The sequence below is a fragment of the Perca fluviatilis genome, chromosome 15 (assembly GCF_010015445.1).
Source record: "Perca fluviatilis chromosome 15, GENO_Pfluv_1.0, whole genome shotgun sequence".
NCBI classification, from domain to species: domain Eukaryota; kingdom Metazoa; phylum Chordata; class Actinopteri; order Perciformes; family Percidae; genus Perca; species Perca fluviatilis.
In genome coordinates, this window is record NC_053126.1 from 3,329,965 (window position 1) to 3,357,559 (window position 27,595).

A 27,595-nucleotide genomic window follows, 5' to 3' on the forward strand; every position below is an offset into this window, starting at 1 on the left:
GGACAACGTTTGGACTTCAAACCGGTCGATTGGGAACATCTTATTTGCTCGGGGGGGGGGATTTCTAGAAAAAAAGTTAGAATATTTTAAGAAAAAAGACGGAACGTTTTGGGGAAACAAGTCAGGATTAACTGATAGTGTTACATGAGAAAAGGTGCATCAAGAACACAATGTCGACTTAATTGTTATGAATAATAATAAGGTATCCTGACAAGCCAGACCTACATCCAGATGTTGGGTCTGGGAACTCACCATTGGCAGGGCTCACAATGGGTCGTTGTCTAATTCTCTTTCAGATTCTTCTGCAATACTCATAGCCAACCATTAAAAAAATATTAAAAAAAAATTAAAAAAAAAAAATTTTCTTTTAGAAAGACTTCGAAGGTGCGTTCTTTGTTCTTTTCTCAAGTTCTTTCTTTTCTCTGGTCCATTAGCCTGGTACTACATAATGTGTAAAATAATAGTTTTTCCCAATTACATTGTTATTGTGATCGTTAGGACCCAAAATCGTAATTGCGATTAAAATTTGATTACAAAGTCATTGCACAGCCCTACATTGAACTGAAATTGAATTGCTATTATACTGACTTTTTCATTGTACATTTTCGACTTTACTCTCAGAATATTTCAATTTCATTCTCGAAATCTCCGATCCCCAACCATGACCATAAACTACTTTGGGGCCCCTAAGAAACACTCATCCAGTTCTCCCAAATCCCTGCTACGCCCCTGTTAAGCATGCATTGTTTGAGCAAGAGGGATCAGCTTCCAGGGAACGAAACGTAACTAATGCATCCAAATGATCCAAATAATGCGTGTGCGCGCGTCTCTCAGCTGCCTCTCTGAAAGGGTTAAACTCAGATAAGATCCATGTGCACGGAGCTCCGCCTCCCAATTCTTGGGGCTGTTTGCCTCAGGAATCACACCACCACCCCAGATCCCGCCCCCCGCCCCCCTCCCCCTCTCGCGCCCCTCTCGGCCCCGCCCACCCGCTGACCACATTGAAATGGGTCTGATTTTGTTGTCAAACAGAACAGTGAGCCGAGCATCCCTCCTCCTCAGCATCTCCGATACAGCAGCACGAGCGTTTGGTGTCACAGAAACCTTATAATATTAAGTCCCATCAGAGACTAACAGGCTGCACAGTGAAGGCAACGTCCAGAGAAGCTGAAAAAGCTGAAAAACATCATGGCACGGCCGTGGCACGCGTCTTTTATGTTTCTCCTCTGCTCCCTCGTCCAGACAAGTAAGTAAAAAGTAAATCTTCATTTCAATTTCAGCATTTGTGTCATTAATGAGCAGTGTTTTTGGACTGGGCATCTGCGTTAAACAAAGGTAAAAAAACAGTCTGTGCGTCAGCTTGATATTGTTTAATAGACATATATGTATTTAAGTAAGATTGAAAGTATGATTTTTTGTGTTTTATTCCGTGTGGGTTTAAATTGCCCTCTTCTGTCCTCTGACAGCGCCCGGATGCAAGGTGGTGGGGGGTAGGGGGGCTGGGGGCGCAATTATTCACACAATGTAGGTCATATCTCTCCCTCTCATAATGAATGTTCTCTCTGCCACTCTGCCTCAGAATTTCCCATAATGAAATCCATGTATTGTTGGCTTGCAGTACAGTTTTATCTTTTCATTTTTGAATCCTTATACTTGCATGTAAGTGTAGAAACATATATCATGAGAACATTTTGATGCATTTTCTGTAGGTTATTCTACCTATAGGCCTATGATGCAATATCCAGCCTGTTTGGATTTAGGCTCTCTCCCATCACGTTTCACCTGAAACGCCCTGTGTTGCTGAAATGAGAGGAAGCCGTCCTCCTCCTCCTCCTCCTCCTCCTCCTTCTCCTCCTCCTCCTCCAATACAAACACAGACATTGTCTTGACATTGACAGCATTCCTTGAGTTTTAGAGTTCACTCACATTGCCAATTCAGCTCGGATATTAAAGAGATTCTCAGAGAACTTAATGCTGGAAATTGTACAAGCAAGAAGCAACCCTCAAATGTTTTTTTTTTATATATATATCTAATGCACCAGGTTAATATTTACATAAAGAAAGTACCCCCTAAATAGTTTGTTTAACCCCTGTGTTGTTTCCAAAATGCACACTTTTTTTGGTGCCCTTTTTTTTACACTTTTCCCCCCACTACCACCCTAGTAGATACACCAGTAACACTTATTCTAGAAATTCATGGTCAACAAACCTCATTTGAATGAAATTATATCTAATTTTTGAGTCAAAAGAGCAGAAATTATGAATTACTTTGACTAATAGTTAAGATCAGAGGATGTTGAGTGAATCACAGACTAGGTTATGTCAAAGTTTAGTCAGGATATACTGTTTTAAAACTATTTAATTATTCTTTTTCAAATGCTATATAATTGAATATAACCCAAAATGTAAAGAAAGTAGTGAACTGATCCTTCATTTGACTTGCGAAGAGTATTGTATGGAACAGTCCGTGTTATTTTTGGGCACTTTGGTTCATGGAAACCCAAATTCTCTGGGATCTGTTTTCATGCTAATCGAATGTGTCTCTAGCTTGAAACAAGATAGAGCAAACCACTGATTAGCTTCTAAAGCTAGTTGCTAATTTAGAAAGACGTAGCGTATACAAGCAGGCGCCATCTTGGGAAAACAGTCTTGATCAGTCGAAGGACGAACGGCGTGCTTGAGCTATATTACTGGTTAGTGGTTGCACGGCGTTCATCGTTCGACTCGGGGCGACAGAAACTGCCCACTATAGCTATAAAAGGACTAATGTTATATCGACATATTTAACTATATTAAAAGATCGGGTTCAGGATTTTTGTATAATCAATATCAGATCACTCAAACAAAGATGAATTTTAATTGGAAATGTAATTATTTGAACCCAGCCCTACATTGCTGAAATGAATGGAAGCCGTCCTCCTCCAATACAAACAGCACACACACAGCATTCCTGGAGTTTTACGCTGCTGTGAAGTCACCGACAGACCTGTTCCCAGTATGTTGGTTCTGGGAAAAGGTGTGTGGTCAAACATGTTGGAACTGGTTGTTTTCGCCTGTGCACATTTCCTCACCAGCCACAGACAGACAGGGCTGGGAATCGCCAATTTTCACAAGGTTCCGGGTGATTACATTTCCGATTCGATATCAATTAGGTTAGGGGAAATGTCAGTTACAATACCCATTGAGCTCGGATATAAAAGCTGTAAATTGTAAAAGCAAAAAGAAACCCTCAAATCAGGTAAAAGTAGGGATCGACTGATACTGGTTTTCAAGGCCGATACCGATTATTATTAGTAATCAATCAGAGTTTATTATAGCACTTTTCATACATAAAAATGTAGCACAAAGTGCTTGATACACACACACACACACACACACACACACACACACACACACACACACACACACACACACACACACACACACACACAGATATACATAACACAATTGCCCCCCCCCTTGTTTGTTATGTTTTGTCAGTCCAAAACCCAAAGAGATTCAATTTAATATGATAAAAAAAACAGAAAATAGCAGGAGACCTCCACATTTGAGAGTCTGAAAACATCATTTTCTGCCTTTCTTGCATGAAAAATGACTTTAAACGATTAATCGATTATCCAAATAGTTGATAGATAGATTATTCTGTGGCTCCACTACACTGATCGTTGCAGCTCTACACAGAACAGGCAACAAACATGTTATTCCCGCAGCAGATTTGTACTCGGATCAATAATGCTGCCATCTCTGGGGACAGGCTGTCCCTCAGGGACTGACCGTACTGAGCCCGTTAAGTAAATAACCAACATGAACTTGGATTTGGGTAACGTGTCATCGATTTCAGGGAATGGGAACTGATCTATAAAGTTGACAAGTTCCATAATTCAGGGAAAAGTAAGGTTTGAAATCTACCTCAGTTAAACAAGTTGAGTGTTTTCTACTGTGTATTTTTCTTTTGTAGTACCTACAAGGATGTCCTTTTGATAAGACCCAGTGTGTCAACATGAAACTTTTTTTATGGCAAGGGCAATAATGCAGAGCCTTTCACACCGAGTCATAAATACATTAGGGATCGACTGATACTGGTTTTTCAAGGCCGATACCGATTATTAGTGACCGATATGCATTTACAGTGAAAATGAAAATCTTTCCCATATTGTAAAAAGTGAGATTTTCATGTCTTGTTTGATTATGTAGAAGGTGGAGATGCTCTATAAATACTTTTCAGTATTAATATGCTCAATCCACAGAGAAATGTACAGTATATATATATATTTATATATATATATATACCCATATTCAGAAACTTTGCATTTAAAAGAGCCATCAGGACTTTCGTACGTTTGTGATGTCACAACTATGCGATATATAGGTGGAAAGTGCCGCTACAGTGCCGTTACAGTCATTCTCCGGCTGAAATGACAGTGCAGAGAGAGCGCAGATGCAAAAGACCTGGAAACACTGACCAATCAGAGCAGACTGGGCATTTTTAGGCCGGGGGCTTAAAGAGACAGGTGCTAAAACGGAGCGTTTTAGACGCAGGTATAATCAGACAGACAGTATGAAAAAATAATTGTTTTTTGAACATTTAAGCATGTAAACGTGTTCTAGTCGAAAACCAAGTAAGATCCTGAAAATGCGGTTTATGTATTTGGTTGTGTTTTGTGTATTTGCCACGTGTTTGCTAAATGCTGCGCATGTGTTGTCAAATGAATGAAGATATTTTCTTAATTTGCTTGTGTTTTGTCTAATACAGTATTGCCACGGAAAATATTGCGATACTATGCTGCATCGATTCCCCCCCCCGCCACCCCTAGTAGAGTTACTTCACAGCCATAACACTGAAATGACTGTTTGCATCCATTTGGAGTCATAAAATACTACTACAGTGGCAAAAAACATTTCCTCAACCTGCAAAAGAAACAAAGCCGACTCTCCTTGTTTACCCAAAGCATCAGCCATGGTGGCAGCAGATGTTTGACTGATGATTAATGTTGTCAGCCATTCATAGCGATGCATAATTCACGATTTGGCTTTTAGGCCACAGACTTATGAAAATGTAAATACTTACACATAAATAGTTAATTAGATTTAAAAAGAAAATCTTCGTTTGTTGCTAATCGTTGATTAATCTGTCAATTAGTATATTCCCGATGAACGGATTAGTAGTTGGGTCTCTAAAATGTCAGAAAATGGTGAAAAATGTGGATCAGTGTTTCCCAAAAAGCCCAAGATAACGTCCTCAGATGTCTTGTTTTGTCCCCAACTCAAAGATATTCAGTTTACTGTCACAGAGGAGAGAAGAAACTAGAACATATTCACATTTAACACGCTGAACTCAGAGAATATTTATGTTTAATTATTTTTTTAAATGACTCAAACCGATTAATCGATTATCAAACTAGTTGGGGATTAATTGAATCAGGGTTTCTGCAGGTTTTACCAGGTCAAATTTAAGACTTTTTTAGACCTTTTTAAGACCATTATGAATAAAATTGAAGACCTACAGTATATCACGACATCAAACAAACAAAAAAAACTCAGATGTCCAAGTCCTGAAACATCGTCTGAAATGTTTTTTTTCAAGCCAAGTATCGCTAAACTTGCACTTCCTCGTAGCTGAAGAATAAATCCTTTTTATGTCTGTGGTACAATCTGTAAGAGACTCGCAATAATAACACTGCTGCAAAGCTGATTGGCTGCAATACTGTATAAGTTGCATGTTGGTCTCATTTGTAGTCTTTTTAATAATTTTAAATAGTAGTAGTAGTAGTTTTTAAATAGTTGACAGCTAACCGATTACTTTTTGCAGCTCTACACTCACTGTATCGGGCTGTTATTCATGCCAATTGCCCAGCCGCTGGAGGTAAACACCCCCCTTTGGACATGTTCAGAAACAGGTGGCCATCCAGGGTTTAGAGCCCCCCAGGGGGTTCCAGAGGGAGGAATGGCCTCTGGTACCTTCTCCTGCCATGCTGTGTCTCTGATGTACAGTCTAATCGCTCCTTCTGGTTCACTGGCTTCATCGGGTCCATTAAAGATGGGGGTTGGGAGAGAGACTCTGTGTCTTCAGCAAATGAACTCATTTCAGATGAGCTTCCGTTTCGGCCAGCATAATGTAGAATAACGTAATAACTGGAAAATGAGATCTCTCTATTGTGTGTTATGAACAGGGTTCAAAATGAACCTTTATTGTCCATCAGCCAAATGGCTGTGTCAATGTTCACATTATTACCAGCCACTCAATAGATTACCAGCATTTGGATGGTGCTAATTTTGAATTATGATTATGGCTGGGTCCCGAACTTTGATCCTTTTTTAGGCACCGGCCGAATTGCCTCCTTACTATAGGGTATCTATAAAAATGCCTCGTCATTCCCCAACACCAAACATCAATACCTAAGGAGTAAATCTCATCAGCTTCAGGGAGCCAATAGGCCTTCAGCATGCTTTTACCGAGATTAATAATGTTTGTGATTGGCTGTCTAACGTTACAGGTCACAGATAGACACAGGAACAACCTTAGTGCCTATTTAGTTTTGAATATTGAAAAAAAATGCCTCGTCATTCAATACAAAATTTAAATACATGGCAGCATGCTTCTACGAAGATATGATACAACTTTTATTGTCAGCCAGGGCTGAAATTCTTTTTGCATCCCTGGGTAGCTCATATAAAAAAGAGGACATAGACATACATACAGACATACATAAGATGAATAACACAAAATGACATACATGAAACATTACCACAAATTACATAAACACACAAGTAAGGAGACAAAACATACATGTATAACCACAGATAATGACGTGAACACACACACACACACAGACAAGGTCTTGGAGACTTGTAACCCTGAATAACTGGATTTAATGTAGCTGGTTTAACAATAGGATAGATTGATGTAGTTTTTAAGTCTGTTGCGATTGAAAGAATGAACTCTAAATTGTCTGTTTGAAGGCAGACCTAATAATGATCAGATCTCATAATGCTTGTGATTGGCTGTCTAACATCTTAGAGACATGCAGAAAAACGTTACGTACAGAGACGGGCTGACATGTGTGTGTTGTTGTATTTTGAGAGGCTTGACTACATGTGTGTGTCACAAAGGGGTAAAGGAGCTGACACAAAAAATTGTGAATAATATGAAAAACTAAAAATACTGTTGAAAAAAAGATTTGAAGCGTAATGTGTAGTATTGTAAATTCTTTTTGTGTCAATGGATTCATAAAATTTGTTTTGAAAAAAGTATCGTGAAGGAACCCGTATCGAAGTCACGGTATTGAACATGTTTTGAAAACTACCCAGCCCGTATTATAGACTGCCATATCAGCAGCTCCCTGATGAAAAGGCTGATAAATGCATGCTTACATACAGTACGTGTCCCTGTTAGACTCCTCATTTGACCGTTTTTATCTGCCTTTGTTAAACAAGTACCGACAGGCACCGGGTGTTTGGATACATGTGTGTGTCAGAGTACTTACCTCCCATCTCCTTTATCCTCTGGCGGCTTTATTAATTACCGTCTGAAGACATGGTCCCTCCCTTCACTGTATTGAAACTCAACTGGGGTTGCCAAAAAGTAACACTACCACTTATGAACTCAGACTGACTTTCTTTGACATGATGAGGCAGTGTTCTGTGTATCGGCTCTGAAAACTGAATGTGTGCTTGCTAGGGATGTAACGATGCAGTGAATTGGTTGTTATATCGATAAATACAGTATATACGTGTAAAGATTACAGCCGTTTGAGATTGTCTTAAAGCTTTGGCGCGTAACTGTTTGATATTAATGAACGTTACATTCAAGCTGTTGCTAAATGAGTTGCTCCAAAGCTAATTAAGACTATCAGCTCCACACAACTATCTCTGGATCTCTCAGTGTGACTATGTTCAGAAGATTTGAGTGAAACTCGGTGAAGCTAATGATCTCTTCTGAAGAGTCCGTCATGTGTTTTTAATCCTCCGTGTCCTCCTTGGCTACTAGCAACTGGGTGAAAGGGAAGGAGGGGGTCATGTAAGGCTTGTATTATGTGAACGCGGCAACAGTTTTGTTGTCATTACTTAGAATTCCTCTTGGGGGAGACAGAAACTACGCACTATTGCTTAAAAAAATTAATTGTGATGCAATTTTTTTTAACTTCCTATTTTAGATTTCATTTGTTGGACTTCAGACGTCACTACGTCTTCTTAGTTGGTTTATTTGAAGATTTGTTTTTCTGTTTATTTAGTTACTTTAATGTGGGATTGAAATGTTGCTTAAGTTAAAAATACAATTTCAGTTTTACTTTTGATAAGAGGACATGTCTATTGTTTTGCACATTTTATATAGATTAAGGAATTATTTCCAGTTGGTTGTCTGCAGCTCATTCTGTTAAAAATCCTGAGAAAACTGAACTTAAAATTGTGAATCGTACCGAGTCGTGAGTAAAGTGTAGCGTTACATCCCTATGTTAAACATTAGCATATTACCATTTTCATTTTGAGCATTTTTCCATGCTAGCATTTAGGGGTGTGCAAAAAATTGAATCGCGATTCGTATTCGAATCGCGATTCAAGGCTCTACCAATTCAAAATCAATTCATAGAATTCAAAAAATGTATTCATATTTTTTTAATTTCTTTTTTTACTTTTTAAATTTTTTTTAAATTGTATGTCTACTGCAATCACATGATAGATAGATAAAAATCCGAAGGGATGTATAAGATATATATATATATTTATATGTATACACATGGGAAAAGTAACTACATTTACATACTGAGAATCGTTTTTGAATTGAAAATCGATATTGAATTGAATCGTGACATTTTCTGAATCGTGCACCCCTACTAGCATTAGCAACTAGCTCAAAGCACTGCTGTGCCTATAAACTTCCCTGAGCGGCTAGCATGTTCTGCAGAATTATGACTTCACTTCTTTTCATTTGCAGCCATGTCTGTGTTTATGAGGAGGTCTTTCTGTATTGGCCCCCTGATAGATGACCCTTTTAGTTGAACTGTGTGTTTCTATCGCTCTGTTACAGATGCTTTGACAACATGTGGAAGCAGCCAGTTCCAGTGTGGGAACGGGAAATGCATCACGGTCAGATGGGTGTGTGACGGCACAGATGACTGCGGCGACGGCACCGATGAACTCCCCGGTACCTGCAGTGAGTATCGCGCGTCGCTCAACACGAGAATGGACCCGTTATGGCTGTGCATTCACACCTGTCCCTACCCACAATCCCTCAGTGTGATGATTATATAGTCTCAGTTAATGTTTTTTCTGTGTATTTCACTTCCAGTGGCCAAAACTTGTAGGCCGACAGAGTTCAGCTGCGCGGACCGCCTTAACCAGTGTGTACCGAGCACCTGGCGCTGTGACGGAAAAGCCGACTGCGAGAATGGAGCAGATGAAGACAGCTGTGGTAAGCCGAGTTAACGACAGGCTGCAGGACGCCCACACATCTGTCTAACTGTTTACTCAGTCGTATATATGTGACTTATTGCTCTCAGAATCCACATCTTCCTTCTCTCATCTCCTTCCTTGCTCCCTGCTATGAAGTGCTCCTGTTGGGGTGTCACGATTTCAGTTTAAAATCGATCGAAATCAGAAGCCGGATTGGCGATTCTCCCGAGTATAGTGTTTGTCTCCACCACCACCTACTTGCACACGTCTGAAGAAATAAAACAACAGACAGTGTAGCCGCGCGGCAACATTTTGCCTTCCACGTAAAGAAGGTTAAAAAAAAAAAAAAAAAAAAAAATGGGTGCCCCAAGGGGCCCTTTTGTCCCTTCCTGGGGCTTCTTCTGGGGAAAAAAAAATGGAGGAATGAATGAATGAATTTTTATTGGTCGTAACCAAAGGGTAGGGTCAGAAGCTTCAGCTTATAGAAAATCAGATATCACGATATTCTTGACCAAATACCTCAATGTTGATATTGCGACGATATTGTAGGGTTGGCAATTGGTGCTTTTACAAAATATTAGAAAAAGAATTAAAATAAAATTAGATAAATAATCATCAGTAATTTGGATATAATGACTAAGTGGGTAAAGGCCTAGAACAGTCTGGGAAGTTTAGAAAATGACATCACTTGATCACTGTAATGTAGCCTTTAAAAACATGAAATGACAACACCTACCATATTACGATATTACTATATCCAAAATCTAAGACGATATCTAGTCTCGTATCACGATATCGATATAATTTCAATATATCGCCCAGCCCTAGGTGCATCACAGTAAACTTACGGTGCAATCAACTGCACTGCGACAAAACTCAATTCAAAATTGTTGTTGCTAAGTACCCTTCTGCCATCTAGTGGCTCTAATTATGGCATTAATGTCCCTGTTAAAAAAACATAAATAAAAGATTTAATTTCCCTTGTAGCTCACCTGGTAGAGCGTGCGCCACCATGTACCAAGGCCCAGTCCTTACCGCAGCGGCCCAGGGTTCCAGTCTGACCTATGGCCCTCTGCTGCATGTCTTCCCCCCCCCCCTCTCTCTCTCTCTCTCCCCACTTTCCTGTCTGAAGCTGTCCTGGCAATTAAAGGCCAAAAATGCCCCAAACATTCTCTTTAAAAAATGTTTTTAAAAATCGAATCGTGGATGTGGAGAATCGTGACACGCCTAGTTCCTGGTCTTTCATTACTCTGACCGCCCCATTACGTGTCCTCCCTCTCAGCGCCGAAGGAGTGCGCAGACACCGAGTTCCGCTGCAGGAACGGCCAGTGCCTGTCGTCCTCCTTCGTGTGCGACGACGAGGCCGACTGTGACGACGGGAGCGACGAGGCCTCGTGCCCGGTCGCCAGCTGCAGCCCCAGGTCCTTCCAGTGCAACAACACCGTGTGCATCCCCCGCCTGTGGAGCTGCGACGGCGACGCCGACTGCTCCGACGGCTCCGACGAGTGGCCCCAGAACTGCGGCACGAAGACGCCCGACTCTGCCGCCGCCCATCAGTGCTCGTCCCTGGAGTTCAGCTGCGGCAGCGGAGAGTGCATCCACGGCAGCTGGAAGTGTGACGGAGGAGCCGACTGCCTGGACCAATCAGACGAAGCTGAGTGTGGTGAGTGTGATTACAAAATCCTTCTTTTCCTCTTGATGTGACACTAGTCATGTTTCCATCAATGTATTTTTATGCGCATTTTGAAGTACTGTGTTAGAAAATGTTGATGGAAACGGCAAAATTCGGAAAAAACTTTCTTGGATTCAGCAGACTTTCTTAACTGCTCAAACATGTCCTGAATTGCTACATACTGTCAATAGTTTCATCATCTCTCGTACTCACATGTCTCTCTGTCTCTACCATCCCTCTAGCACGTTCCACCTGCCGTCCTGACCAGTTTGAATGCGGCGATGGCACGTGCATCCACGGCAGCCGCCAGTGCAACCATCAGTACGACTGCAGGGACATGAGTGATGAGGCTGGCTGCGTCAACGGTACCAATATCTCCCCTACCCTTTTATATCGTGGTTCAAAGTAAAAAGTATCAAAGTATCTTTATTAGTCACCCCAGGGAGAAATTTGTTTTGGACACTGAGATAAATTGCTGCAATAGTTACAACAGAGACACAAAACAAGCACAGGGTTAAAACAATTAAAAGACAAATGTACTCAAATTGCAAATTACCATTTTCTATATGTGCAAAAAAGCCATCCTTCCTACATTCTTCTGTTATCCCGTACAGGCCTTACAAACACTCATTCCTACTTCCATAAGCATCCATGCATTCAGTCAGTCATAAATAAACATTAATTTATCCATTCATAAATATCCATACATTCAGTTATACTTTAAATATGTCTAAAATGTGTCTAAAATATAAAATTTGGTTTTGTTTGCTGATGACACTAATTTGTTTTGTTCTGGCAAAAACCTTGAGCAGCTTTTGGATACAGCGGAAACTGAACTTGATTCTTTAAAACGTTGGTTTAATCTTAACAAGCTGTCTTTGAACATAAATAAAACTAAATACATAATATTTGGACATCGGAATTTTAAGTCGCCTAGACAAATTACGTTAGACAATATTGAAATAGAAAGAGTACAGGATAACACATTTCTGGGAGTTGTCCTTGATCACAAATTATGCTGGAAACCACATGTTAATCATATTAAAACTAAAATATCAAAGTCCATAGCTATTCTGAATAAAACCAGATATATTCTTAATACAAATTCTTTACATTTATTATATCAATCTCTCATACTTCCATATGTAACTTATGGTGTGGAAGTTTGGGGGAAAACATATAAAACAATTACAAATCCAATTTTTGTTACTGCAAAAGAGAGCAATCAGAATTATAAATAGGGCAAATTACCGTGAATCGACAAATCAGTTATTTATAAATTTAAAGGTACTTAAATTTAGTGAACTTGTAGACCTTAAAATAGCATCTCTAATGTACAAAGTATTTAATAGCATGTTGCCAGACTGTATCCAGAGGCTGTTTCAAATAAGAGAATGCCATCATGAACTGAGGGGAAGCTGTATTTTTACTAGACCAATAAGCAAAACAAATGTAAAATATAGAAGTGTCTCAGTGTATGGAGTTAAACTGTGGAATGAATTAGAAATTGACTTGAAAAAGTGTAACACAATCAACCGATTAAAAAACTTATTTAAATATAAGGTGATTAACAAATATAAAACAGAAGTGTGAATACCAGAAGGAGCACAAAATGTATTGGACCTCTTGTGTTGTATTGGGGTATACAGTGTATACTTAGTTTCTGTAACCTTAATTTTTGTATGAAAAAATATAATTTTATGTAAAAAGGTTATAGGTGTAATAAGCTCTGCTTAAGCCTACACCTTTTCGGTCTTCTTTGTTTCTTGTCTCTATGTATGTTTGACTGTTGTGAGTTACAGATGGCTGAAAATAAATAAATAAACTAAACTAAACTAAATATGCATTAATTCCTCCATTCATAGTCATACATACAGTATCTCACAAAAGTCAGTACACCCCTCACATTTTAGTAAATATTTCATTATATCTTTTAGTGGGACAACACTGAAGAAATTACACTTTGCTACAATGTAAAGTATTAAGTGTACAGCTTGTATAACAGTGTAAATGTGTTGTCCCCTCAAAATAACTCAACACACAGACATTAATGTCTAAACCGCTGGCAACAAAAGTCAGTCCACCCCTATGTTAAATTTCCATAGAGGCAGGCAGACTTTTATTTTTAAAGGCCAGTTATTTCATGGATCCAGGATACTATGCATCCTGATAAAGTTCCCTTGGCCTTTGGAATTAAAATAGCCCCCCCACATCATCACATACCCTTCACCATACCCCCACATCATCACATACCCTTCACCAAACCCCCCCATCATCACATACCCTTCACCATACCCCCACCATCATCACATACACTTCACCATACCCCCACATCATCACATACCCTTCACCATACCCCCCACATCATCACATACCCTTCACCATACCCCCACATCATCACATACCCTTCACCATACCCCCACATCATCACATACCCTTCACCATACCCCCATCATCACATACCCTTCACCATACCCCCACACACACCCATACCCTTCACACACCCCCCACATCATCACATACCCTTCACCATACCCCCACATCATCACATACCCTTACCACACACCCACATCATCACAACCCTTCACCATACCCCCACATCATCACATACCCTTCACCATACCCCCCACATCATCACATACCCTTCACCATACCCCACATCATCACATACCCTTCACCATACCCCCACATCATCACATACCCTTCACCATACCTAGATATTGGCATGGGGTACTTTCCATAAGATCATCTCTCAATGCAAATCAAACCAGCTATTAGGCTAACTGACATAAAACCATGCCAATCTCTAGGTATGGTGAAGGGTATGTGATGATGTGGGGCTATTTTAATATATACATTAATGACAGTTAAATGCAAAAATCTCTTGTCTGTGTCTTTAGCTGAATCTTTTGTTTTTTACAGCCACCCAATGTGAGGGCCCGACCAGGTTTAAGTGCCGCAGCGGGGAATGCATTAGCATGGAGAAGGTGTGTGACAAGCACCGTGACTGCAGGGATTGGTCAGACGAGCCTCTTAGGGAATGTGGTGAGCACCGAGGCTTCTCATGCATAACTGTCGGGATAATTACTACTTGTGTGTTAATGAGGGTGTCTGCAGCTTTAGATTGCTAGTTACTGCACATCCTCAGAAAAGAAAGAAAGTAAACCTTTTCCTACTCCCACTGCAGGCTCCAATGAGTGCCTGTACAACAACGGCGGCTGCTCGCATATTTGCAATGACCTGAGGATCGGCTACGAGTGCCTGTGTCCTACTGGATTTCGCTTGGTTGACAAAAAGCGCTGTGAAGGTAACACCCTGCCACACAGTTACACTTAGAAATGCTTTTTATGTTCTCTTAGTCTCGCATTGCCAGCTCTGTCTCCACAGTGCTGGGGAGTAAGGTCTGGCTACACCACAAATGCATTCTGGGATAGGAGAAAAAAAACGCTGTTGGTTGTTTAGATTTCTTTAAACCAAGGCTTCTCAAAGTCCGGACCAAGGTCCGCAATTGGACCGAACAACAAGTTTGCAAAACCTTTCATAAATTGTAACGCTTTCTATTTTTAGATACATCTTTTATTGACCAATAAAGTTAGTTAGTTGTTAGTGACGTTGAACATACAGTAGTGGTGTAGCGGACTGTAGCTGTGGATGCGGGGAGGGGCTGTAGTGGATGTTTTCTTGAAGCAGCAGAGTTTAGTAAATATCAATGATAAAAATGAAAACATATAAAGACTGTTTGAGAATTAAACCAAAGTCTGGTCTTTGAGCATTTATTATATTTTGCAAAATATGAGAATACAGATTCACAAGTACACGCAGTACAACTGAATGAGCATTTCTAACCTAAAATCTAAACATCAAATCATCATATAGTCAAAACCTCTGTTAAGCCACCCCTCTAACTTTATCTTTTAGCCTGGCCATAGTTGAAAAGAGGACATCACCAAAAGTCAAACCATCCTCACCTTCCCCTCTGCTCTCTGTTCCCATAATTAGACTAAACAACAGTTTATCTCAGGAGGCAGAAGGAGACATGGTTTGTGGCCTTCTCGACTTTGTCTGCTAAAAGTTAAACAAATGAGAAGCTAGAGTTAGGCTGAGAGTTCATGGCTGCAGCTGTCCCTCTCTGGTCTTTAAGAGTCTAAGAGGAAGGAACAGCATTTTGTGGAGGTTTAAAACAATCTTAAAAAAACAAATGGTTAAAATCATTAATCAATAATGGTTAAAATAAAATTTGCCACCACAGGGCCCATAGAGAATACCTTTCTACAGGGCCCAGAATTTTGTGCTACGCCCCTGTGGGGACAAAGCCAGACATCACACACCGGATTTCAGGCTTCATTCTGTAAACGTACTTCTGTTGATCCAGACTCATGTTCTCTCAAAGCCAGAACTTGGCTCAGATTAACAAATAATGTTGCAATCTGTTTACTCTGACGCAACCTTTTCCATGTCCTCTGTCTGTGGCGCTAGATCAAGAGGGATCACGTAAATCTTGCAGACACAATGACTCAGCACGCTGTTCTTTTCGTGTGCGTTTCATTTCGTTTTTCTTCCCCTCTTCTTTGAATCAGATATCGATGAGTGTGCCAACCCGGACACCTGCAGCCAGATCTGCATCAACCTGATTGGCAGTTACAAATGCCAGTGTGAGGAGGGTTACCAGGTTGACCCAGCAACCAAAGCCTGCAAGGCCATCGGTAAATATCAGCTCTCTGTGTTCTTATGTCTCAGTGTCTGCTGCATTAATATGTAACATTTTATAGATAATGAATAGCTTTCTCAAATGTTAGTTTTTGAAGATAATATATTGAACTCCCTCATATGTTCCTAGTGTGGATTAGTCTGAGCAAGGCTGCTACAGAAATGTGAAATCGCCACACTTTTTGTGTCACAAAATATAAACGTTTCTTACTTGAAGCTAGAATCAGAGAATTAAAAAATGACTAATCGATTTATTTCGAGCGTGTCAAATTCCACATAAAAAACACAACAGCAGTTTGTTGAAAGCATATCCAACAAAATAGAAAAAAGGGTTGAAAAAAAGAATTCATAATTTCCTTCATTTACTGTGTGTACAAATGTGTAAAAAAAGGAGTAGGAAGTATACACTTATTTAATCCTACCATAATTAAATCATTATTAGTTTAATAGTTGACACTAATCAATTAATCTTTGCAGCTGTAGCTTTTTGAATGTGGGTTGTGTATGTCTGTAAGTTTGTTTAACCCTTGTGTTGTCCTCCTTGAGTCAAAATAAACTTTTTTTCCCCATTACCACCAGTATATTCACCACTAGAACCAACTTATTTACACTAGTTTTACACTTATTTTTGGAATTCCTGGTCAATAAACCACATTTATATGAAATTATCAAATTTTTGTTAGAAAAAAGCAGAAATTATGAATGATTTTGACTAAAAGTTAAGATCAGAGTAATGAAGGTAATGGATTATCACAGATATGTCAAAGTTTAGTCAGGAAAATGCTATAAAATTACATAAAACACACAGAATTCAATGAAAGTAGAGATCAGATCCTTAATTTCACTTGTGAAGAGCGTGTTATGAAACCATCAGTGTAATTTTGGGGCAATTTGGTTGAAAGAAACCCAAATGTCTGATATGAAAAGGATATGTGTGAAGAAAAAAAATCAAATTTCAGGTTGCACTTTAAACAAACATTCCCACAAAAGTACTAAGAAAATCACTTGTCCGCTCTGATTTTGTAGGTACAATCGCTTACCTTTTCTTCACCAACCGTCACGAAGTCCGAAAGATGACTTTGGACAAAAGTGAGTACACCAGAGTGATCCCCCGCCTGAAGAACGTTGTGGCTCTCGACATGAACATGGCCGCCAAAGAGATCTACTGGTCGGACATCTCCCAGAAGAAGATCTACAGGTGAGCGGGAATGAAACCAGAATAAAAGCAGTGTTTTTTTGTTCTTTTCTTTCCTGCTTGACGCCTTGACGTCTTCGCTTTTCAATCCAGAGCTCAGATGGACTCGGCTGAAGACCCCGCGCATCACAGCGTAGTGATCGGTAGCGGCATCGATGCCCCTGAAGGCATCGCTTTCGACTGGATCCACGGTAACCTGTACTGGACGGACAGCATTCGCAGCAGCATCAGCGTGGTCACTGCTGACGGTAGCCGCCGCAAAACTCTCTTCCACCAAGGCTTGTCCAAACCTCGCGGTATTGTGGTCGACCCCCACAGCAAGTAAGTCTAACAATGCCAAGAAAAGCCCAGTGACTACGTTCACATGCACATAATATCCGGTTTTGGCCTTTATTCTGATAAAGACAATAAGATAAGATAAGATAAGATAAGCCTTTATTGTCTCCTATAGGAGAAATTCATCTTGGGCATTCAAGAGAAACGAAATGGCGACACATAAACATACAGTTAACCTACATAGAAACATAATTATCTCATCCAATGCTTCAATCAACATGTAATAACCACACACACAATACCCCCCTACCTTTTTACATTACATTACATGTCATTTAGCTGACGCTTTTATCCAAAGCGACTTACAATTGCTATACTATATATGTCAGAGGCCGCACTCCTCTGGGGAAACCAGGGGTTAAGTGCCTTGCTCAGGGACACATTGGTTGATGTATTACAGTGGGAATTGAACCCAGATCTCCCACACCAAAGGCATGGGTCATATCCCCTGCTCCATCACCCACCCTTTCCTCACAATCACAGAAGAACAGAAGAGAACCCACAACACATCCTCCCCATTGTATTGCACTTCATTTTGATGATTGCACATATTAACTAAATATTAACGACTAATCTGTTTACCTGGCTAATGAAAAGTGAATATTCCACTTTATAAATTATTAATAAGATGTTATAAGGCATTAGATTAAAAAGGGCAACAGTCACCTGTTGCTAATGAGTCATATAATCTAATCATTTACTCACTAACACTTTACAATAAGGCTACCTTTTGGCAGTAGTAGATGTTAGTAAATCATTAATAACTGGTGATGTGTTTCACACTTTATAATAAGGTTCCCTTAAGCCCCTGACACACCAACCCAACGGCTGACCGTTGGCAGAAAAGGCATTATGTTCATGTTGCATCTCTCCCACAGCCATGCAAACTGTTAGCTGGTTGGTTTGTGTACAAACCTGTGTACAATCTGCTGTATACATGTCCAAAGAATGCTTCTAAAACCTGAATAATACCAGAATATCACACATATCGTAATCAGAACATGCTAAATTCAGAAAAAGGCCTTTGGAATATCCAAACGGAAAATGCTGTGTACATGACCTGTATCAAATTCTGATTATTAGTGGGCATGTAAAACTACCCAGTGATGCCTTAATCCTTTTTAGACTGGTCTTTATTTGTGTCCTTTCTAAATGATGTATTTTAGTTTTCTATGTTTTATTGACAACATATCTATGTTCTCCTAGCTTCATTTACTGGACCGACTGGGGGAATCCCGCTAAGATTGAGAAGGCAGGTCTTAACGGAGGAGACCGCACCGCTCTGGTCACTGACAACATTGTGTGGCCGAATGGAATTACACTCGGTAAACTCTAGCATGCATGTCTCTCTGGTTTCAATTTATTTTTTATTTGTATCTATTCATGTGAAAGCCAGTGGTCTGACCTGTGTGCTTCCTCCCCAGACCTGGTGAACCAGCGGCTCTACTGGGTGGACTCCAAGCTGCACACCCTCTCCAGTATCGACGTGCAGGGAGGTGGGCGACGCACCATCATCATTGACGAACACAGGCTGGCTCACCCACTGGGCCTCACTGTGTTTGAGGTACATGTTGTGAAACCACCTGATGAACTGTTACGAATATATGTCAACACAACAGTTCAGTTCAGTGACTTCATTATCTCAGATGGGAAACTTTATTGGCAGTCAGGAGCACAAGATAAAAAAAAGTACAAGTAAATGAAAAGATACACATCCTAAGGAAAGCTCATTGTGGGACTGGCTCTAGTGGCTGTAATTCTGCACCAAGGCTGAATTTCGGGAAAGAGACTTCAGATACAGTATTAGGGGACCACTAAGGCCTATATAAAAGAGACTTCAGATACAGTATTAGGGGACCACTAAGGTCTATATAAAAGAGACTTCAGATACAGTATTAGGGGACCACTAAGGTCTATATAAAAGAGACTTCAGATACAGTATTAGGGGACCACTAAGGCCTATATAAAAGAGACTTCAGATACAGTATTAGGGGACCACTAAGGCCTATATAAAAGAGACTTCAGATACAGTTTTAGGGGACCACTTAGGTCTATATAAAAGAGACTTCAGATACAGTTTTAGGGGACCACTTAGGTCTATATAAAAGAGACTTCAGATACAGTATTAGGGGACCACTAAGGTCTATATAAAAGAGACTTCAGATACAGTATTAGGGGACCACTAAGGTCTATATAAAAGCATCCAAAGAGCAGCACGTCATAGGACCTTTAAGGCGAGTTATTGCACACATAACGAGGGACTTTTTACACTTATTGCTCTTGAATCGAGGTACTCTGAATCTACGACCTAAGGGGAGGGTTTAAACTCAAGAAAAAGTGTCTCGTCACTTCATGCATAAATAGTAGTACTCCTCACTGCCACTACTCTGTCCCCAGTCTCTTACTCTATTTTTTTTTTTTCTCTTCTAGGATAAAGTGTTCTGGACAGACGTCAGTAACAACGCCATCCTCAGTGCAAACCGGCTGACGGGTGAAGACATCACGCCAGTGGCAGAGCACCTGACATCACCAGAAGACATTGTTCTCTTCCATAACCTCAAACAACCTGCTGGTAAGAGACCCAACACTGACACGTACTGTTCAAAAATGTGCTCACATACCAGAGCATGTGAGTGCTGCAGTGTTACCAACTCTTCTCCAGTGAAAGTAGCTAGAACTAGAAGTAAAAAAAAAAAAAAGTTGAAAGATGATAACTCATTTGCATATTGACAACATCATTTCGTAACATTTGCATACAGTTTAGAGGCTGTGGTGGCTGACTGCCTGCTACACAATGCAAGAGGAGAGGGAGAGAGATCCTGTGCTGTTGGCAGAAGAGCCGTGGACTGTGATTACTTCATGGAAATCAGTTACAATTTAATAGTCTGTACATTTGAAGCTAGCCACCTTTTAGAAATAAAGTTGCTAAGAGGTTCTGAAAAGTCCCTTAATCCAGCAAGAAGGTAGCTAAGTTGGCAACACTGTATGCTTATTCTTGCTGAGAGTTTCATAAAAAGATGAATACCGCTCTCATTTCTGCACGTAAATATGTAGCTAAAACCAGCAGGCGCCTAGCTTGAAGAAACGGGGGGAAACAGCTAGTTTCTCTATGTTTCCAGCTAGTTAGTGAGCTTTAGAGGAGCTGGTCGGTGGATTTGATTACCACTGGACAGAGCCAGGCTAGTTGTTGACCCCTTTTCCAGTTTTTGTGCTAAGCTAACCTCCCACTGGCTGATTAGCTAAACTTATTAGTTTACATATAGTGCACAGACATGTAAGTAGTATCAATCTTCTCATCTAACTTGAGCGTATTTCCCAGAAAGTATTGCTTTATTATGATATTGTTGACAATGGCTTCAAAACACGTAAAGCCGTTAAACTAAAGTAAAATGTCATCCTGTTTTTTTTCCATTGCAGGGAGGGATTGGTGCAAGGTATCTGCCTGTGCATTCATGTGCCTGGCAGCTCCTCAAGTGGGTAGACATCCCCCCAAATACACCTGCGTCTGTCCTGATAACATGATGTTAGACAGGGATATGAGGACGTGTGTACCTGGTATGTAAATTATCAAAGAGCAGTTATTCTGTTGAATAAGAAAATGACGAAATCCTAATTTTTGTCTTTTAAATAAATATTTTTGAATAGTTCACACGTTTCTATTTCTGACTCTCACTTCTCCTCTGTTTGTGTTCTTCACCAGCTGTTCCAACACCTGCAGCTCCCGTGCAGCCTCATGTTCCAGCAACCGACCCCCCTCGTTGGCCACCAGTGCCAGCCAGCACCACGCCTAAGCCCCTGGTCCGCACCACGCCTAAGCCCCTGGTCCGCACCACGCCTAAGCCCCTGGTCCGCACCACGCCTAAGCCCCTGGTCCGCACCACGCCTAAGCCCCTGGTCCGCACCACGCCTAAGCCCCTGGTGCGCACCACCACAGTGCCCGTCGTTATCACCAGCACTGCAGCCAAGCTGGTGCCACGCACCGCCAAGCCTCCTGTAAGGACCACCACACCTGAACCAAGGACCGCGTCATCCCAGTCGGTGAACCCTAAAATTCCCCAGACCACCACAGAGGCTCCAGTCACCTCTCCAGGCAAGTACCATAATGTTTTGTTAGATAATTAAGGTCAAATTGTGTAGATGGTTTACATTCCTTATTACCATTTTACAAATTTTGTATGAGTGCATTGTCCGGCAATTGACTACATTTACATGCACATAATATTCCAGTTTTTGCAATTATTCAAGACAATATTCAGACTAAACTGTTTACATGGCTAATGAAAGTGAATATTCCACTAATATTCCCGTTTACATGCAGCCGTGCAAAATAGGAATTTTCCAAAGTTTTCCACCAGTAAAGGACTTGTTCGACCATGTGAATGCAGCGTCCCTGTTGCGATGTTTGTGCATATCCAAAAACCTGTTGAAATCCAAGACTTTCATAATGTTTAAAAGTAGCAGCCCTGCAAACTGTTGGCTGGTTGGTTTGTGTACAACAACCATAGCAACGAACGGACAGAAATGACCGTAAGCCGTAAAGACGCAAGAGGTTGTAAACTGTCGCAAACTGCAGTTAAAACCCTGATTGAGACGCAGATTCCAAATGCAATCCTGTATACATGTTGAAAGAATGCTTCTAAAACCCAAATAATACCGGCATATTCCACGTCTCAATCAAAAAAAAAATGCTATATTTTGGAAAAGGCCTTTTTCGGAATATCAAGATGGAATATGTCATTTACATGAACCATATCAAATTCGGCATATTGTCGTATTAAAGACCTCAGATTATGCTCATTTTCAGGTTCATAATTGTATTAAGAGGTTGTACCAGAATAGGATTACATGGTTTAATTTTCAATAAACACCATATTTTAGTCATACTGCACAGTGCTGCAGCTCCTCTTTTCACCCTGTGTGTTGAGCTCTCTGTTTTAGCTACAGAGTGAGACATCTCACTTCTGTTCCATCTTTGATGGGAGTCGCACATGCTCAGTAGCTAGGTAAGGACTACTAGCCAGTCAGAAGCAGAGTATGAGGGCGTGCCCTGACAGTAGCTAGGTAAGGACTACTAGCCAGTCAGAAGCAGAGTATGAGGGCGTGCCCTGACAGTACCTAGGTAAGGACTACTAGCCAGTCAGAAGCAGAGTATGAGGGCGTGTCCTGACAGTACCTAGGTAAGGACTACCAGCCAGTCAGAAGCGAGAGTAGTGTGGGCGCGCCCTGACAGTACCTAGGTAAGGACTACTAGCCAGTCAGAAGCAGAGTATGAGGGCGTGCCCTGACAGTACCTAGGTAAGGACTACTAGCCAGTCAGAAGCAGAGTATGAGGGCGTGCCATGCTAGCAGCTAGGCGAGCATTATAACGTGTGTTCCAAAGTGAACACGTCTGTCTCTGAAGTAAAGGCTGGACTACAATAGAGCTGTTTGGAGCAGTTTGTTAACAGTGTTTTCTGTTGGAGATGGTAAGTCCCTTTGGGGGGGACTTTGGGCTTTTTCACTTTGTAAACCTATAACATGCACAAAAAAGATATTTAACACAATAAAGGAAAGGAAAAAAACGCAAAAAGCATAATATGAGCACTTTAAGAATAATAGTAGATATGATTTTGAATGTAAAGGTACTCAATGTGGACAGTGCAGGTCAGCTTCATGTGTCATTAAAACATTATTATTATATATTTTCTTGTGTTTATCGTTCCTTCAGATCTTCATCCTGAATTTGCTGCAGCTATCCCCAACCCTGCCTCCGACGCCCCGATAGCTCTGTACATCGCATTACCTCTGGGTGAGTTGCTTTGGCAACCGCTTGCAAAGCCAGCTTCTTCTTCAGATAAATGTAATATTTTTTTAAATGAAAACATTGTCAGCCATCATGCTTAACACCTTCTCTGGATCTCTCTCCCTACGTCTGCCTCCTGTAGCGATCGTTTGTCTGGTAGCCGTTGGTGCCGTGCTGCTATGGAGGAACTACAGGCGGAAGACCACCAACACGATTCACTTTGACAACCCCGTCTATCAGAAAACAACCGAGGACCAAGTGCACATTTGGAGGAGCCACAGCCCTGACGGTTACTCCTACCCAAAAGTGAGTCTAGTTTCACAGTCTACAGTTCAGCCTGTTTGAATTTATAGTTTGTTGTTAATCAGCACACACGGTACGCTACAGTAAAATAATCTGACATCCTTTTTGTTTGCTGTCCTTTCAGAGACAAATTGTGAGCTTGGATGAAGAGGCAGACAATCCAGCCTTCACAGACAACTGAAGCACATCAAGTAGAGTGGAAAGTAGAGCCTCGATGATAAGCTACCTTTGGCGTCCTGTTGTATTTTTACCTCACACGGCACAAAGATATGGAAGTCAAAGCCAGTATCAGAACCACTATATCCTCAGAGACGAACTAACGCTCTACAGTGGAAAAAAACAGGGTCAAACATATTTTTAGTTTTTTTCCCATCAAGTTCCATTCTTCATCAAATCATACCAAATCAGAAGATGATGGATTCCTCAATCCAACTTTTTTTTACTCGTTATCCTAACGTTTTATGTGTGATAAAACTGGAGAACAGGTCACTGTTAAAGGGGCTGTACTCGAAATACAGAAAAATTTTTTTATTCCCGTCCATATGTACGAACATGCACACACGCAACTAAACCTGGAAACAAAGACCAGATAACCTCAGGTTACAACACACACAGAGGGTGTGTGACTTCATTTTCTGCTCAGGACGCCATTACTCCACTATATTGTTACACAGCAAATATTGGTTTGCTGCTATAATAATGTTTTGAATGTCGAGTACAGCCCCTTTTAACCCTTGTGTTATCCTCCCGGGTCAAAATTAACACTTTTTTAGAAACTGTCGCTTTTATTTCCATGTTTTGCTTATATCAATCTTTGGTGGCACTTTTTTCCCCATTACCCCAGTATATTCACCACTAGAACCAACTTATTTACAGTCGTTTTTACACTTATTTTATGGAATTTCTGGTCAATAAACCTCATTTATATGAAATAATCAAATTTTTGTGTTAGAAAAAAGCAGAAATTATGAATGATTTATAATAAATAGTTAAGATCAGAGGAATGAAGGTAATGGATTATCACAGATATGTCAAAGTTTAGTCAGGATAATGCTATAAAATTACATAAAACACCCAGAATTCAATGAAAGTAGAGATCAGATCCTTAATTTCACTTGTGAAGAGCGTGTTATGAAACCATCCATGTTATTTTGGGGCAATTTGGTTAAAAAGAAACCCAAATGTCTGATATAGAAACTTTGAAAATGGGTCATATTGGACCCGAGGACAACAGGAGGGCTAAACCACGTAATGTCTTATTTTTCATGCAATAACTTTAGAGTCCGACATGTGTAAGGTAGAAGTCACACATAAGTGTTGTAAATATCACTGTTAATTATTTTTGTTCATGGAACATTATCAAAACCGTATTTGCCATTTTGGCCACTCTCATGTCTGTATGGTAGATACAAGGCAACCATCCTAGACTGTATAAAATATGGATTTAGTCTCCGTGACCTCACACGTGGGTTTCCAAAGAGCCGATGTGAAACTCAATGTGGGCTCCGGCTGCTACGGTCCGTGTTGGCTTTATTTATCAGCCCCGGAGTTTACTGCTTGGCTACCATGAGGAGACGGTTAGCTTAGCTCAGAGACTGGAAGCAGGGAGAAACAGCTAGCCTGAATTTTTTGATGGTGGGTTTTGTACAGAATAAATAAACAAGATATTACGTGTTAATCAATGAGTTAATTAATGAGCTCTAGAGATGCTGGCTGGCAGATTTTATCATCGTGAGAAATGGACATGCTAGCTGTTTCCACTTGTTTCCACTCTTTTTGCTAAGCTAAGCTAACCAGCTACTGGTTTAATCTACATATTTAACAAGCAGATATGAGAGTGGTATCAAAACTGTCGACAAGAAAGCAAATAAGCACATTTCCCAAAATGTTGTTCTAATCCTTTGATTATGAAGCTCACCTTAAAGCCGCCTACACATGATAAGCGAGCGGTGCACGACGCCAGGGGTAGCACACCGCATAGTTGGGCGGCACCACTCTCCCTGTAGGAAATGAATGGAACGGCCAGCGCAAAGCGGTTTAGCCGCCTATCATGTGTGGGTGGCTTAACATTAAGACTTGTTGCTTTTAAGCTTTGTTGTCTGTACGGAACAACAAACGAGCAATTTTGTGTAAAGCAATGCTAAACTAAGCTAATCGCCTTATGGCTCCAGCTCCATACTTAACGCACAGACATGAGAATAGAGTCAATCTTCTCACCTCTCTGCTTAGAAAGTGAATATATCTCCCGAAATGTTTATTGGAAGCAAGTATCTAAACCTGACTTTTATCCCATAACTATTGTATATCGACGATGTTTCATTTACGTGATTGTCCCGGTACCGCTGGATGTCCCTTATTTTTGACCGGATATCCGTCGCGTTCCTCTTTCTTTGTGTTAGCATTCTAACCTCTGGTCCATTCGGAAAACAATCCTCCAAGCTAGAACCGACAATCAAATTATATTTTTGAGTGAAATACTTATCACACACTCGGGAGCCACTATGTGCACGTTTCACCAAAACTGAGGCTATTTAGCAGAGTCACCGTTGCTCCGTCCAGTACTTGGCGCCACCCAAGATGATTGTGATTGGTTAAAAGAAATGCCAATAAACCAGAGCACGTTTTTCTCCCATCCCGGAATGCTGGGTGGACTAGCCAGACCCTCCTCTGCAGCGCTGTGGAGGAAGGTCTGGCAATGCGAGACTACACCTTAACAAGCACTAACACTACAGCGGGTTTAAAGTTGAGCATAGGTGAATGTAATACTTCTACATGTGCCGGTTTAACCAGTGTGACCTCAATAAGTCTCGATAATGTGTGTGTGTGTGTGTGTGTGTGCCGATTATTTTCTCGATTAATCGAGTAGTTGTTTGGTCTATGATATGTCAGAAAATTGTGAAAAATGTTGATCAGTGTTTCCCAAATGTCTTGAAATGTCTTGTTTTGTCCACAACTCAAAGATATTTAGTTTTAGTGTCACAGAGGAGAGAAGAAACTAGAAAATATTCACATTTAAGAAGCTGGAATTTTTCCCTTTTCTGCAAAAAATGACTAAAAGCGATTAATCGAGCATCAAAATAGTTAGCGATTAATCTAATAGTTGAGAGCCAATCGATTTATCTTTGCAGCTCTATCATCATATGGTCACAACACAGAGTTTTTCAGCAGCTGTTTTTGTTTCAGAGTTTCTCCAAACACTTTTTTCAGCTATTCTTTCTCTTGATTTGCGATTCCTCTCTCTACGCCCCCTCTCGGGAGGACCAGTGCATTCCTCAGGCTTTGATGCAACCACGTGTGACCAATGGAGCCGTGTCGAAATATCTGTACCATAGCATGTGTATATATTTACATCCTCCCTCAGGATCAGAACTTCAACTTGCCTTCTGCATTCCTGACTAAAGACAGCCATGTGCCCTATAATGGTTTTACAAACACTTTCTCCATGGCTCCTTTATTTATATCGCTGACAGATGTGTGCCTTTTAATGACATTATGTTCACATGTTAATGTTGGTGCTATTGATCTCAGTGGATATTTATAAAATCGATGTCTCTTCCTGTTTACAGTGCTAAATGCAGGCGAGGGTATACCTAACAAAGACGTTATTGGGATGTGGGTTGAGCGTGGATTTTACGTAGAAAACATTCATAAGTGCTAGTGAAGTTGTACAAAATGTCATTTGACATTCACCGACCAACAGTGCCGTTTAAGCGTGTAAATATGTAATGTTCATAAATGTAAATATGTGTTCTTTATTGTTTTTTTGGTAATAATGTCTGTGTTTTAGACTGTTATGAACTTTAAACACATGCTGTACATAAATAAATGCTTCTATTTATTATAGAATAACCACTGTCTGGGATCAGTTTTTGATGAATCATTTCTGAATATACAAAATATGCAACTTGTTAACAGTCACATCCTTTAATTTAGATACCAAACTAAATGCTCTTGTGTAAAGCTTTCCCTCCACGTTTTCCTCTTCTCCCTCAAGTCAACAGCAAATACAGTAGTACGAATAGAAATGGTCAATCTTTACGTTGCTTTGGTCAGCGTACGGGCTGACTGGAGTGGCAGAAGCTGAACGTTATTCATTAGGCTACTTCAAGATAACTATTTTTTATTGTTTATTAATTTTAGCTAACAATTTCAACTGTTTATCCGTTACTTTAGTTAACTATTTCAACTGTTTATCCGTTACTTTAGCTAA

General features: G+C 40.4%; 1 protein-coding gene across 1 annotated transcript; it reads left to right on the plus strand.

Moving 5' to 3' along the window:
- Positions 1-1,039: 1,039 nt before the first annotated feature.
- On the plus strand, positions 1,040-27,231 carry ldlra (low density lipoprotein receptor a). Its single transcript, XM_039826329.1, has 18 exons — positions 1,040-1,246; positions 9,026-9,151; positions 9,287-9,409; positions 10,673-11,053; positions 11,305-11,427; positions 13,985-14,107; positions 14,250-14,369; positions 15,640-15,765; positions 16,796-16,967; positions 17,058-17,285; positions 18,507-18,625; positions 18,725-18,864; positions 19,731-19,872; positions 20,718-20,855; positions 21,001-21,390; positions 23,008-23,088; positions 23,225-23,388; positions 23,510-27,231. Exons 1-18 carry the CDS (start codon positions 1,189-1,191, stop codon positions 23,564-23,566), a joined length of 2,811 nt encoding a protein of 936 aa, XP_039682263.1. The 5' UTR covers positions 1,040-1,188; the 3' UTR covers positions 23,567-27,231.
- The last annotated feature ends 364 nt before the right edge of the window (positions 27,232-27,595 follow it).

Coding starts and splice junctions, on each gene's coding strand:
- ldlra (XM_039826329.1), top strand. CDS start 1,189: ATGGCACGGCCGTGGCACGCGTCTTTTATGTTTCTCCTCTGCTCCCTC. Junction 20,856..21,000: donor TATGAGGACGTGTGTACCTG/GTATGTAAATTA, acceptor GTTCTTCACCAG/CTGTTCCAACACCTGCAGCT. Junction 23,089..23,224: donor GTACATCGCATTACCTCTGG/GTGAGTTGCTTT, acceptor TGCCTCCTGTAG/CGATCGTTTGTCTGGTAGCC.